At 47.2% G+C, this 15,315-nt stretch overlaps 1 protein-coding gene across 13 annotated transcripts in view; it reads right to left on the bottom strand.

Annotated features, from left to right (window-relative positions):
• Positions 1-15,315, bottom strand: part of ADGRB1 (adhesion G protein-coupled receptor B1) — a 259,849-nt gene that overhangs the window by 130,959 nt on the left and 113,575 nt on the right. For 10 of the 13 annotated variants that reach the window (XM_066990793.1, XM_066990795.1, XM_066990798.1 and 7 more), the window contains 3 exons: positions 8,574-8,681; positions 3,560-3,724; positions 1,850-2,013 (listed from right to left, as the gene is read on the bottom strand). In XM_066990793.1, the coding sequence (XP_066846894.1) occupies positions 1,850-2,013; positions 3,560-3,724; positions 8,574-8,681 (437 nt within the window). Of the gene's footprint in view, positions 1-1,848; positions 2,014-3,559; positions 3,725-8,573; positions 8,682-15,315 lie in introns of all 13 variants that reach the window. The other 3 variants (XM_048048948.2, XM_048049003.2, XM_066990803.1) reach the window with 2 other exon arrangements.

Raw genomic sequence — 15,315 nt, 5'->3', positions numbered from 1 at the left:
GTTTTATTTTCCATATCCTACCATGATGGTGGTGGTTGGAATCCTACCACCACTATGAGCTTTTGGAGATGGGAAAATGGATAAGAGCCACATCCATAAATTGCTCATTCACTGGGAGAGAGCAAGCAAGACATTTCCTTTGAGATGAGAGCTCATTTATTCCTGGGCTGTAATTGTAAAAATATTTTTAAAATGGGGAAGTCGAGATGGCCGTGTTGTATCTCTAGCCACGTGCACTGACGTAAGGACGTCTCTTGGGAAAGATGCTGGGGGATCTCCATCATAAACCCATCAAAGACCATTCACTGCTGTCACCATACCGCACAACGAGTCCATCAAAGAAGTTCCTTGGAGCCTGCTTTGTGCAGCCTGCGCAGACACTGCCATTGTCTTCCCCCTTATTCCTTTTCCTCCGAAGAACTTGGGACTCAGCCGGCGATATCTGCTGCTCCAGAGGAACAAAAGCTCTGTTGTCCCTGAGCAAAGCGTTTTTATCGGCTGCAGTAATAAATCCTCCGAGCGGGGCGGGAAGGAGCGATACGGATGTCTGGCGTGTCGAGCACTGAGCAGCGCCCATTGTTGTGCTTCAATGAGTCCCCCAGTGCTGCACTCATTTGGCACGGCAAAGCCACTGATTGCCTTTATGGCATTAATTAGAGCTGAAGTTTTTCTGTTGGGCTGCCTGTCTTTCCTCCCCCCCCCCCCCCCCCCCCCGTTTTTTTTGAGACAGCGTATCCACATATTTATTTGCATTTAAATTAATTATGGCTCAACATTAACTCAGGATATGCTTTATTACCCAAGCAATGCCAGGTCTGACTTCTTCAATTTGTCTTTTTATGACAGAGCCAATTTGATGCCTGGGATGTCCTTATTCTGAGGAGAGCCTTCTGGACGGCAGCCAGGAATACAAGGATAGTTACTTGGGGTGAAATCCGGGTGGAAAATGCCAGGAGGTTTCTCACAAATGTTTTCACAAAGTTCTCATCACTCCCACAGTCCCTCTCCTCCTCCTGGGACATCATAATTTCTCATAATGATTCTCATTAAACCTGAAAAGTGCCAGTTGACATTATTCTGGGAGAGGGGAGGCGTGCTGGGGAGCTCCCTTGTGTTCTGATTGCGTCCACCAGGAAACCCCAAGCTGAATTAACGGAGGCTCTGTGGTAAACCCAGGGCCTCTCTGGTTCAGGGGAGGGAAACCACAGGAGCACAATTGGGTTTCGAGTGAGCAGAAACCATTTTATCCTGAGGTTTCTTTCTGGTGTCTCAAACAGAAAATCAGAGAGAGGCGTTTGGAAGTAAAATTTAGGTGATGGGTAAAAGTTCATAAAAGTATGAAAAATACATCAGGGAATGCTCTCAGGGGTCTTTTAGTTCATCTCGCTGCCCAAGGCAGGATCCAGTACAGAGAGAACTTAAACAGACAATGAAATCCAGGCAGGCATGCAACTAGTAGGAAAAGCACTTAATCCTGCACATCAAGCCTAGCTGGGCACCACGGTTTCAAACCATCCACTGGGGATAATAAACGAGAAATGTGAGATGTTCGTGGAAATGTTAGCGATAACTGAGCCAGTCCAGATCCATCCCATGCAATGTGTCCTTAGTAAGTTACTACACAGGGCAAATCCAAACCTAAAACAGCTGAATATCCCCAGAAGGTGCCTCTTGGTTGTTCTTCCAATGTCTCTTTTCCATATAGACGATCTTTTTTGGAACAGATCAATCCGTGTGATACTTCAGCTGGGACTGACAGCTACAGAGCTTTCATTGACCCACCTGTGGGCATCTTTGGGGGCCAGGAGACCTGCTGGAGGGAAGGCTTCGAATCTCTAACTGCCTTACCTGGGCAAAGTGCGATGTTGCAGAACTTCGTTTGCTTCTCCGGGCCCTCGCAGGGGTTCCCACCAAACTGCGGGGGCTTGCACGTGCGGGTCCGGTCCCTGTACCCTCTCCCACAAGTGGAAGAGCACAGGCTCCATGGAGACCACTCGTCCCAGGTGCCGTGCACTGCAACCAAAGCAGAAGAAGTAAGTTTCCTTTCCAAAGGAGGTCTGGAGAAGTGAGTGAGCCAACTGAGCACAGCATCTCCCCCCTCCCAGAATGAGCAGCCTGTGAGAAGCCAGTGTGGGAAGGCCAAGAACAAACCAGCCTGAAATCTGCAAGAGGAACATGGTGTAATTTTTTTGTGATTTGGTATTGACAAAGAGTATCTTTTACTTTCCATCCCACTTGAAATAAATTGAAATGCGTTTTTAATTCAACACATTTTTCAGACTGTTGAACCAAGGGAAAGGGCATTTTTTTTGGAGGAAAAGATGCAATTAGCTAGAGAGGAACAACAACAAAAACCAGAAAAATCACTCTTTGGAAAGCAGCATTGCCATCATTTTCTCACTTCTCGCCATTTTTTCCCTCACTCAACATTTTTTCTCATTGAATCTTCACAGGATACAGCATTTTCAAGCTCTCAGAAAAGCTGTAGCCTATTTTATAATTTCTATCATATACAGTGACACTGCAGGGACAAAGCTCAGGAGGCTTGGAGGAACAGAATAGAAGTGGGATGTGCAGCAATGCTCCAACACTGCTCAGACCATCACCGACAACTCCAAGAATTAGACTTCTAAAGCCTCCTAATCTATATTAACATAATCTTCTCCAAGATAATCTAATCTAATCTGGCCAGTTTATTTATGGAAGGTTAGTCACTGTAATCTCTGGAGGCCAAATGTTACAAGGATGTACTGATCTCTCTTAAGGGACTTCAGGACTTCACCCTTCCAGCTTTATCTGGAGAAGCTAACACAAAATCTCTAATGCTTCAGAAAAAAAAAATGCAGTCATGCAGTCACTTTTACAGTCCTCTATTGGTTGTTAACTGATCCACCAGCCTCAAGAAAGGGAGGTTTAAACCTAATGTTTTGTGATTGTCATCAGGCACCTTGCATGATAAGAGATAACTAGAGCAGAAAATTCAGCATGGGAACCAGCTCTGTGGTTTTGTCCTTGTAAGATTGGGTTGAACAATGATGTCTCTGGTCAGGAGTTGTGAATAACACACTTGATTTAACAGCACAGTTCTTCAAAATAATATCCAGGCTCCCAAATTGTGCTTTATCATCAAAATTTTGGAAGAAGAGATATAAAAGAAGAGAGGGATGGCTCAATACATGAACATACCGACAGTTGAGTTTTTCATGCTGACTTTGCAATGGTGTACCTTGTGTTAGCAACCGAAAGTGTCATCTGTCACTGCTTTTTCCCAGTCTGCCTTATGCTTGGAAACACCCCCCAAGGGCACAGGCCTTTCAGATATATTGTGCTCATTGCATTTAAATAGCATGGAGTTGTCTGTAACATACAGAACAAGTGTCCATCTAATGGGGCTTGGTCTATTAAGGGTCTCTCTATGAGACTAGAAGTGTTAAAAGGGAAAGAAGGGGAAAAAAATCTCCTTCTAAGAAGGTATCATGAAGGAGATGTCATGGGTTGTCAGTACTCCCTGAGCCTCCCTTCCCCTCCTGCCCATGGGTGCATGGAGCGCTCAGCCCACCTGGGCACACAGCAGAGTTGTTGCACTGCCTCTGCTCCCGGAGAGGACCGCTGCACTGAGTGCTGTAGGAAGACGACACGCAGAACCTGGTCCTGGTCTGCCAGCCCTCCCCGCAGGTGGTCGAACACACGCTCCACGGGGACCACTCCTCCGCCGCGGGGTCACCTGTTGGGGTTGGAGCAGAAGGTGAGGACGGGGCATCCTTCGTCCCTGGATCTCTGGGGCTGTGCTTTGCAAGTGGCACTTTGCCAGCAGCTAAAAATCTGGGGATTTGTGGAAAGTGTTCCACATGTAGGGGGCAAGGGGATTGGTGAGAAGGGTTTTTTTGGGGAGAGGGATGCTTCTTAGTGTTGTAACACACACACACAAAGGGAATGACACTGAGGAAGAAACAGTGGTTGGATAGGGAAGGTACGTATGTCCATAAACAGAGCAGGCATAAGGATCCAGCTCCTTTCCCTGTCTTCTCTTGGCAGAGGGGGAACAGATAAAATAGCAAAATAAAATCAGCTGAAGCAATCCCACAGAGCTTTCTCTTGTTATCTCCTTCACCTGTGGAGAAGATCTGCTTTGAGCATCTGACTGTTCCTGTACACCTATACCAAGTGCTTCCCAGTTGGGGCAGTATTGGGAAGACAGGTAAGAGCATCCCACTGAAAAAACGATGGGGGTGGAAAGGACTGAGACATATTCCCTCAATCATTGATATCCCTGGACCCATATGGTCCAACCAGTAGAGTGTCTCCCAAGTCACAACATCTAGAAAAGTCACGAGAATGTGTTGTAGGATAACATGTGTGAAAGGACAAATTTTCCTTTTTTTTTTTTTTCATAGGCACTAATCTAGCTTTGGGAAAATACCTTTCTCCCCTAGACGAAAAGAAAAGCTTGCTCTGTTTCATTTAATTAAAATCTCCATTGTTTGTTTTTTAGATTTTTAATGGGTTACCAACAATTACACATGATAAACTTCGAACATAACATTTGGTATGTATAGCACACAGGCATATGGCACAGGTAAACACCAAGAGGACATCTTTGAGGATGCATTAAAGAGGGGCATGTCCTTGTAGTAACAAGTTCTTAAGATCATCAGACCACACCATGTCACATCATAACCAGATGCATCTGGCAGACCACGGATGAAAGACATAGGACCATGGCACTTGGTGCAGCATGACTTCAGGGGCTGTACGTGCTCATGGCACAGCCTGAGCTGCACCCAGCACTTGGACGTGTGTCCAGCACCACCACCCCATTCCCAAAGACAGCTGGACACCTGATGCTGTATTAGACTGACCAGCTGCAACATGGAGCATGAAAGACACACAGATAGTGGGCTGCCAGAGCTTGAGATCTTGTCCTGCTTGCAGGGTTAAAAAACAGCTGAGTGTCCATATAGGAACTGATGGGATCTGTAGGGGTTAGAGACTATCAAACTGTCCAAAACCACCCCACCTGCCCTAAAGCTGTGCATGTTTGACTTTTTCCCCGAGGTGATGTATTTATTCACCAGTGTCTTATGGGGAGTTGTCTGCACATAATTAAATTTTATACAGGAATTCAAGTATCTGTGGCTCTCATCAGTCTGCTCATTGGACTCAGAAAGAGGGGAAGGTAAGGATGAGGCTTTCTCTACTTCGTCTGTGTTGTCCTAATGATTTTTGTGAGCTCCTTCTTTCATAGTATGGCTTCCTACCAACAAGATCAGGGACAAAGAAAAAGGGACCTTGCTTTCCCCTTCTGATCTGTGCACCACCTGCCTCCCTTGCTGCCCATGCAAGGGAGGGACACTGGATGTAACCGTGTTCATTAAGCCAAAGTTGCTCAATACTGTTTCATTTTGCGTTTTGTTCCATTAATCTACCCAACTGGTTCCAGTCAGGGAAACATTGCAAACCTTGGTCTTTCTCTGGAATCTGTAGGAGACTGTGTGTTTTCAGGCCTTGGGCTTCAAGAAAGCAATGCTCTTATATCAAATTTCTCATATAATAGATCTCCTGGTATACAGAGATCTGCATTTTCATGGTAATTTGATTAACTTTCTAGTAAGGAACCTGTCAGATAATCTTGTGATACTCTGAGTTGACCACCAACACGTTATCTTTTAGTACCATCGCATTTTGGTTCAGCATCTGCCATCCAGAGTGGCCCAGACTCCAGAAGATCCCTCTTTGGCCCACGAAGTCCAACCATCCCTGCTACCTCGCCCACTTGGATGCTGCATGGACACGAGGTCTTTGCAGTGTTTGGAAAACCAGCCAACGTCCTCCATCAGCCTTTCAGCAACCCCCCTTTACTGGACCCCACAACGTAAAGTCCCTCAGCAGCAGAGGGCTGGCTTTTGTTGCTTGTTAAAGCCTGCCAGTCTGTGCTCAAAAGTCTTTCTGCAAGGTCAGAGGTGGGACAGAGGAAGTCTGAAGAGACGTGGTGGCTTCCTCCATCAGTAACTCATGGCTTGTCACCCCACCACCTCCCCAGTCAGACCTGGCTCTGGTTTCATAAGCTCCGTGTCCAGACAAGAGTTAGTGTCACTAGATGAGTGAATGACATCTCTGACCCAAATTCGACCTAGTCTCCCACCTTCCCCTTCTTTGTATTTTTTCTTTCCCCTTTCACCACACAAATACGTATTTATAGAGGCTAATCTCAATTATCATCTCCCACATTGCACCAATCCTGGTATTTTCAATCCATAATGTAGTTTATTTTCCAAGTGCTGGTTACTCCTTTGGGTTTGCTATGGATTTATATAAACCTACACTATGTCCAGACCCCTCAAGCCCTGAAGAGATGCAATTGCATTTCAAACCATGTCAGACCCAGTTCTGAGAGGTTTTCAGAATGTCTTGGCACCAGGAAAAGCCCTCCATTCTCCTCCCAAGAGAAACAGAAATAATGATCGCCACCAAAACTGTGGATGAGAAGATTTTCTGCACTCCTGCAGCACCCCTCCTGCAGCTGGAGAGGGCCCAGATGGCGTCGCAGAAGAAGACACGCTGGGCATTGCTCCATGGAGCTGTAGCACTGCCATCCAGGATCCTTTCCAGCACCTGGCCAGCCCTGTGAGGAACTGATCTGTCTTTACGGAGAGCTCAGCTGGCTGCGGGGTCCCCATCAGCGCCTGCAGCTCCTCCTGACACTTCCTCACTCAGCATTAATTGAGCGGCACACGGCTGTCATCCCTCCGCCAGGATCCCTTGATTTCTGGCACGTCCCGCCTCTCTGACATCTCGCCACGTGCTGCCTCCTCCGTGTTCACATCCTGCCCTTGGCAAAACCTTCCTGGAAGCGGCGCGAGGGCTGGGATGGGCGGGATGGGGCCAGGGACCTGCTGGGCTGGATCTCGCTCTTGTGGCTTCATATTTCATGTTTTGCCAGGTCTTACATGGATGTGAAATCACTTACACTCGACAAACTGTGTTAACTGCTAGGGAAGCCTTGTGTTTTGCTTGTATCCCCAGCCCGAGACTCCCCCTACATCCCCCTCTGGGCTGTATCCTCTGCCTGGTGTTTACAGCTCCTCCATCCCGATCTTCTTGACCACCCTGGCTGCAGTTGGTGTTCCCGGGACAGTGGCAGAAGTGTGGCAAGCTCATTGCAGGACAGCCCACTGCTTCCCAGGTGGACATCCCAGTCCAGGCTGCTCCCAGGGGTACACCTCAGCCCAGGTCAGCTTTCCTGCTGCATTGGCTATGATGGCAGGGATGTAACAGAGATGTTCCCCGAGCCCAGGTGCAGCTGCATGACAGGAAGAAATGCCAAGTTATAAACCTGGTGGCCAGGCTACAAGCTGGAACAAAGCACCAGGGAAGAACCTGAGACCAGGCAGAGCAGGAACAATAGGGAAATCCCAAGACTTGCCTTGGAGTTCCTGCCCTTCGCCCCCCATTTAGACCATTCCCCAGGTAGCAGCAGTACCAACACCCCCCCTTCCCTGTAACCTTTTGACAGCAGCCAGTGCTCCTGCAGGCCACGGAGCTGCTACCACCAGAGGGAGCAGACTCAGTGCAGGGTAGCAAGGAGATTCCGACCATCCCCACAACCCCAGCTGGTGCCTGATCACCTCCAGAGCCTCTACACCATGGTGCTGCTTCCTGATATTGCTGCTGCACAGTGGCAACATCCTGCTGAGTTGGATGGAGCACATCTGATATACACCAGAACATAACCCCCCCTCCCTTATGTTACAGCCCTGGCTCCTCAAATCATCCCTCTGAAACCTTTCTAGAGCACAAACTGTTTGCAAGCCCACTGCACAATGATTTTTAACCTGCAGCCAGGGTCAGCACATCTTGCATTGCCCAGGAGCCACGGTTCTTTGAGCTCCTGCCATGAAAGGCAGCAGTGAAGCACCAGCACAAAACATCTCCAGATTGGAGCTGGCCCATGTCCAGGTCCAGTTCATTCTCACCTTCCCACATCACACACTTTGACGTTATTAAATCTCACTCCTCTTTGATTGCAGGAGGGCGGAAGGTCCTGCTGCAGAAGCTATCAGTCCTTGCACAACACTAAAGACTTGGTGCCAGGGGAAAGCAGCCCTGCTCTCTCCCCGTTATGCCCTGCACACCTATGGTCGATGGGAAGGTATGGCATGGACTTCAGCAAAGAGGCTGTATCGCAGTAAGGTCAGCTTTGGCTTAATGAACTATGGCTGTTTAGATAGTTCAGACAAAGCAGCGACTTAGAAGTAGGCAGGGTGATGAGAAGCAGTCTGTGAGAAGCATGGTCTGGTTAGAGCTTTGCGTCTAACCCTTTTTGCCTTCTTTAATTAACGGCAGCAACACAAATCCCCTGTTGGGGCAATGGGATGGGGACGAACTGGACGGCGACTGTTTGCTCAGGGTGTGACTTGCAGGGTGAGACCACACCAACCTGGGAGGAAAAGCGTGGGTTAGGTGGGTCATTGGAACAGCGAAGCGAGTCAATGCAGGCAGCCCAGCCCAGCCGGGGGGTGCAGGGACCAGGAGGGTGCCAGCTCCAGAGGCTGTCGTGGGAGGTCAGAGCTTACCTATTTGAGGTGCAGGGTACCCGTAGTGCTGCAGTTCGTCAGTGTCCTCTCGCTTTCTGTTATCTGTGGACCTCAGCGATTGGCTTCTGGAATTATAGCGTCCATTGGCTATGGCAAGGTAATGGGTCATGTAAATACACCTTGGTTCACTCTGCAAGATCTTTCACTACAAAGGTTACACGTATAAACAACAGCGACCTCCAATGTTTGGTTGACACCACCACCTGCTTTCCAACCCCGGCACCCTTGGCCACCAGCAGTCCCCAGGGGCTGTAGCACCAAGCCAGCCTCCAAGACTTGTTCTGGCTGGCAGGTCAACCCCTTGTTTCACAGTGACACCTGGGACCATGCAGAATACGATCCCTTGTGCCTGGTGTTTAACTAACTATGGTTAATTGCTGGGGTGTCTGTGCTCTTTGTTGCACTTGTGTTTAGCCTTTTCAGATGTGCTGACAGTGAACCCCACCAACCCTGGCAGTGCTTTGAGGTCTATGGTGATGATTGGCAGCATTTTTCAGTGGAACTCTGCCTTGCAAGCAACATCTACTTAGCAATGCTCAGTAGAGTATCCAGAAACATGCTGAGTAGAGCAGGCAGGTGAGGGCAGGTGAAAAGGAAAGGGATGGCTCAAAAGGATGTCTTCTCCATTGATGCTACCCTATCTCCAGCAACAAGGAGAGATGAAGGTCTGGGACCAACACAGCAGCTTATAGACCAGCAGAGCTTCCATTGGGCACCTTTGCAACTCAGGTGAAAGAGCAAAAACCCTGATTATAGCACCCAGCTGCCAGTGGAGGTCTCCCACTGAAGCCCACAGTGTTGAAATCAGAAGATAAATCATGTGGAGTAAAGGCACTGAACTCCTGACGAACAGCAAACACCCTTCTTCCTTCCAAACCCACACTGCTGCCAGCTTTGCATTTGCATCCCATGTGGGATTCCTTGCTAAAGAGGAAACTCAAATTTGACTCATGTTCTCCTAGATTTTGGGCATGTGGCAACCCTGATTTACACAGACACGTGCCCTCCCTAGTAAACAGACAAGCAAGCAAGCAATAGCAACCAAATTCCACCCACCAGACCTGCCCGCTGTAAATCAGGAGAGCTCAGCTGACTCCACTGGAGTCACACAGAATAACAGAGAGCAGAACTGAATCCAAGTAATCTGTGATCTGGCAACCAGTTTGTTTCCAAACAGCAGGTACCAGACAGAGGGTCTTTTTTATTTTTTCCCAAGGAGGTAAAACAGTTAGACACCTTTTCAAGACATACAAGCTGCAAGGAGATGAAATGGTGACGAATTTGATCCTGGAACCCTGGGAAAATTAATAAAGGTTAATGAAGCTTCAGCGTGGTGGCAGGAGTCTTTGCTGTCTTCCAAAAAGGGAAAGCAGAGGAGGGAGAGGAATGATTCAGAGTTCCTGCCAGGAGCCAGACTTTATATTCAGCAGCTTGGTTCACAGAAGACGCACATCTAGTTTGTGAAATTATGTTATTCCCATTACTGCCACTTCAAAGCAGGGCCTAAGAAACCAAGGGACTGATCACACCACCACCTCCAAACCCTTCCAGCACCCAGCACTCACTGGTTGCAGGCTGCTGGCTGGAGGGGACAGGATGGGGCAGTCCCTTGCCGGCTGTCGTCAGCAGCAGGGTAGCAATAGCTGGACATCAGGACTGCAAACACCCTGATATTTGCAAGCAATCTTTTTTTTTTTTAATTTTTTTTTAATTTTTTTTCTTTTTTGGCTCTTTTCTAGAATAGGAAGGGCCCAAATCTCAATCTTTTAATCACTACAAAGTCATAAGACCTCCATATGTGAGATTCTGTTCACAAAAATGCCAACCTCTAACTATACCCAGCGTCCTGAATTTGTTCAGGGGACAGGTTAAATTATTTCCATGCTCTCTGAGATACAGGACACATCCCAGACACTGATCCATTCCCACCACCCTTCCACCCATTTCTGACTATACCCCCACACCTTAGTCTGCTCTGATTTAAGTCCTCTGCATGAAAGCATCTAAAACTAGAAGGACCCACAAAATCTCTACCTGCTGTAAATCTCAGAGACTTCCCAGAGACTCATTTAGGCTGGGAAGAGAAAGGGGGTGGGCAGCAAAGGGCAGATGTGGGGTTTGGATGGATTTGTCAGCTGCCTACAGAAAGGAAGGTGACAGGGAAACATGGGACTGCATGTCTCAGAAGTGGCCAGTGAGTATGCATGGATAGATGGATAGGGAGACAGGGAGAAAGGAAGAAAAGATAAAAGAGCAAAATAAAATTAAAAGCAACTCTGGCCCTCCTCCCACCAGCTCTTAGGGCTCTGTGTTATTGATGTTTCCTTACTACTGATCCTGGACTCAGAGAACGGCATGACTTCCTTCAGAAATGACAAGCCTGCGCTGTTATTGCTCTTCCTAATTAAAGGCGATCAGGTCCAGTGGCTGAACACATCACCCTGACAGCTCGCCCCAAGCTTCCTCCAGCAAAGACTGCCTCCAGGCCAAGCTGGGGTGGCTCTGCTGCAGCAGGCAGGATGCCTGCCATTTGGAAATGGTGTTGGAAAGAAGCAGGTCAAGCCCCATTTAGCACAGAGCACGGCTTAGATTTGACTTGGATAGTTACCTCCAATAAATGCAAAACTCAGCTGTGATTCTGAAGGAGGCAGGGAGACGCCAGGTCTTTTATGCACAAGGTAAAACTGGGGCAAGTGATGCTTTGCTGTGGGGTTTATGCACCTGAACTTTATGGGGCCACAGAATAAAGGCAGTAGGGAACTGGTCAGATCTCAAAAATTTACTTCCTGCAGCTGCATCAGTGGAGAGGAGCAATGCCAAGATGAATGGAAAACCTAGATGTGATTTACATCCCAGCTGTACAAATAACACAGGAATGGCACACTGTGGAGATACCCAGCACCTTGGAGAAGTCTACAGGAGAGACAGAGAAATAATGCCCTTGGGGCAGCCAAGAGAAGTTGCAATTGCAAGCAGGAGGCAAGCAGATGAGACTTTGGAAGAACATAGCTAAGATGATGTGGCTTGGGAGGATGCTCCTACAATGCTGCCAGTAGTGGGAAGACGAAGCTAGTGACCAACACTGCTGATGAGAATATGTAACGTGTCAGGCAGCATCTTGCAGCACAGCTGAGGGAAAAACAAACAAACAAACAAAAAAACACTTAACGCAGAGACTTTGTGTCATTGTGAGCCAAGTCTTGAACATCCAAGAGTGTCTTAGCAGAGCCCCACAGTCTTACCTCTATTTGTCCCCCAAATAGAAAGAAAATGATGGGATCTTGAATATTGTTGAGGTAAGCTGAGATGGTGGGAAGGAAAGGATGGATCCAAGCAAAGGGTAGAAAAGAATGATTAAAAAGACCCACATTGAAATGGGGTAAATGTATCTCAGTGCAGTGAAACCAAAGGGGAAGCCAAAGTAGAAGGTGTTGGCTACAGAGCTTCTGGGACATCTAGCATGGAGCAAAACTGAGAAGGGCAGAAGCATTAATACCCCTAACAACCAGGACCAGCTCCTCAGTGGGTGTAGAAGAGTCATTTTGGAGGCCACTGAATATACGACAACTGTGTCAGCTAACAGAATGGCCCAAATGGCCCAGTCTGAACATCTGAGACATACAAAAAAGTCAGTGAGTGAGATGCTTGACTCCCAGGTATGAGATGTCTGAAGCGCCATTAAAAGGGGGAACACAACGAAGTCTCTGCAAGCGGTAGCTTGCACGTATAAGACAAGGTGCTCTTCCAGCTTGACATGAATTGTAGCCTGGCCTGTGGGGAGCAGAGATGCTCTCAGGATATTTCAGCTCTGTGGCTGCAGCAAAAATGCTATTTTAAATGAAGTCCAGGGGCGTCATGGAACAAACAGACATTCATCCACATAAATGGTGAACACGTGTTTCTTCACACGACTAACAGTTGTACAGCTGAAGAGACAGATCCTTATCATGCTAGATGCTGGAAATCAGCACGAGCTGATGGGACTGGACTGGTTCCACACTGCTGTGACTGAGGGCAGAATGCAAGCACTCCTCTCCCAGGCTAGGGGAGACATAAGTGCCCGATCTGCGTCAGTTATGAAAATGTCAGAGACGGCTTCGTGTTACCTCTGCCAGATGGGACGGCAGGGTTTCAGCAGGCTCCTCTGAGATTTTTGTTCCCCAGGAATAAATGCAGGCTCCCTTCATCTCTGATGGTTCTTGTATTTCTTCAGCACTGCTAAACTCCAGTGCCAGGGGCAGGCCCATGACATCCCTCCTCTGGCCTGGATGTTTTCCTGCCGTGTTGTCCAGTCAGTTTCTTCTCCAGGACTCTCTGCATTCCAGGTCACCAGCAATCACAGATTTTAGCACGAAAGCATAGTGGGTTGCCCCTTTCATCCAAAAGAGCTGGGACTCAGAAGCTCATTTGCAAGCATTTGCCGTTTGGTTGGCTTATTTCCCCCCTCAATAAAACAGCAGCTCCTGGCCAAGTCCAACAGATGGAGGAAATATCTCCTGTCTCTACCAGGGAGGAGGATATCACCAGGTCCTCTGCTTCTAGCAAGGAAAAATCAGAGCTACAACAAACACTGAATTTTCTCCTTCAGATTATGCCTCTTGAGATGAAGGTCTACCATGAAAAATGACTCTGCCTGAGTTAAGCTGCTGTTACCAAAGTTTCCTTTCCACTGTGGGTTGAGCGTTCATTACAGATTTCTTTCAGGATTTTACCGAAATATTTATTTTTCATGGAAATAATTTACCTGACTCCCATGCCATTGGGCTTGAGTGTGTTTCCCTGGGGGAATTTAGCCAGATGAGGATCATCAGGCAAGAGACAGTGGCCCACGCAAGTGGGAAAAGATTAAGCCCACACAGAAGTGTCACCTGTGGAGCCATTCAGCTGTGCCCGTGCAGTGATTTGTAACAGCACTGCAGTCTCCAGCCAGCATGTGCAGAACCACCATTCCCATCACTGCATACTGGGGCCTGCTTGAAGGTAGCTCTGGAAGAGGAAGGCTGGCAACATGATGATGAGAAGGGTTGGATCTCTCTAGCACATTTGCCACGGCCAGGCAAAAGAAAAGAAACCAATGAAACCTTTGTAGATCCTTTGCAAGCATTCATCTAAAAGCTCCAGGGAGTTCAGTGGGATCATGCAAGGTTTTTCCCATTGCGAACTTGCTCCCAATGTCATATCAAAGACCTCTTCTGGCTGCTGGAAATCCAAACAACAAGCTAAAACACTTCTGCTAATCAGCCACCAGTTTACAAGCCACTTTGGCAGGAACAAGGAAGGAGAAGCTAAAAAGAGATGGGTCTGCACTTGTGTTGAAGGCAGTGGTAATTTCTGTCTTATTCCAATATAACTTGCTCGGTCAGCAGCTGATTTCACTTTTTAATGGTGGGATTACTTTCCTTCAGCAATTTTTTATGGTCCCCACCACAAGGCAAAAAATATCAAAGCACTCATCCCTATTTTGCTTTGCTGCTTTATCAGGATTACTGATGGCTGTTTGTTCAAGGAAACAAACATTTTGTGTTTGTTTATTTTCTACTAGAAAATTCAGGTGTCAGCCACTCCACTTTATCTGGAGAGCTAGCCAGGTGTTATTACAAAGTATTGAAATGCTGCACAATTCACTATAAAGATATACTTCTGTCCAGTTCTTTTTAAAAAAATAATGTTTCAGAAAAGGAATTAAAATGTAGTTAGCTGCAACATATAATGAACACTTAGGAAAATAACAGTTCAAGTGGAAGAATGAACATCCTACTCATTCCTAAGAAATCTGTGAGCAAAAGTCAGTAAGAGAATAACAATGACACATTTAAAACAGAAGGATTTCTAATCTACCTCTAAATCCTGGGTTTTGGTACAGATCACAGCAAAGAGAAGAAAAGGGTAAGTATAAAAATGCAAAAGCCATTTCTGGGTCGCCTTGTATTTTGGGATTTTAAAGAATTTAAGTTGTACCTCTCTTAAGCATAGCTCCAAAGGTAACAAGGGACAGATTCTCTGAGGAGCAAGTTCAGAGCTGGGGTAGATGTGGAGAGATGCAGGTTTATCCTGACGTAGGACATAGAGATCAAGATGTGCATGGGCAAGTCATTTGGAAGAATAATTGTTCACATTTTCCTTCAAATGCTTTCCAGCTTTCCAGCGTGAAAGCATCGTAATGGGGCTCAGCAGTTTGTCTACAAAGAGACACTTGGGAAAATTAATCAGAATTAAATTATTTATTTCAAAGGGATAAATCAATCTGTGCTGCCTCCTTCTGTGGATGTCTTTCCAAACTATGGCTTTCCACTTAGCTCAAGATCCTTTCTTCCCAAACAAGCTCTGTTGAACAAAACACACTTTAACTGGAGCAGGAGTTGACTGGGTGGGTAATGGGAAGAGGACTGGGAGGCAAGTGGAATAATTTATTGATTCACAACCCCCTGGGGCACAATCAGCCTTTTCCGTGCTTAGGATCAGCTTTGCTTAGAGATGCGCTCTAGAAAAGTGAGTAAATAAATAGTGAGTGAACAGTGATTCATCCTTCACTGCTCTGCTCCCTGCAATGAGTGGAGCTGGAAGCCCAGCCCAGGCTTCCAGGCTCCCTGGCTGTCAACCATCCCCCTTCATCCCTCCTTGCTGCAGCAACTTCAGGAGATCCAGCACGAAGAAGAGCGAAGGCTGGGGCAGATCAAGGGAAAGCATGATGTTACTTGTTCAGTGTTGGTGGGGCTGGACC

The sequence above is a fragment of the Anser cygnoides genome, chromosome 2, assembly GCF_040182565.1.
Source record: "Anser cygnoides isolate HZ-2024a breed goose chromosome 2, Taihu_goose_T2T_genome, whole genome shotgun sequence".
In the NCBI taxonomy this organism is placed as follows: domain Eukaryota; kingdom Metazoa; phylum Chordata; class Aves; order Anseriformes; family Anatidae; genus Anser; species Anser cygnoides.
This window is presented reverse-complemented; position numbering and strand designations above follow the sequence as displayed.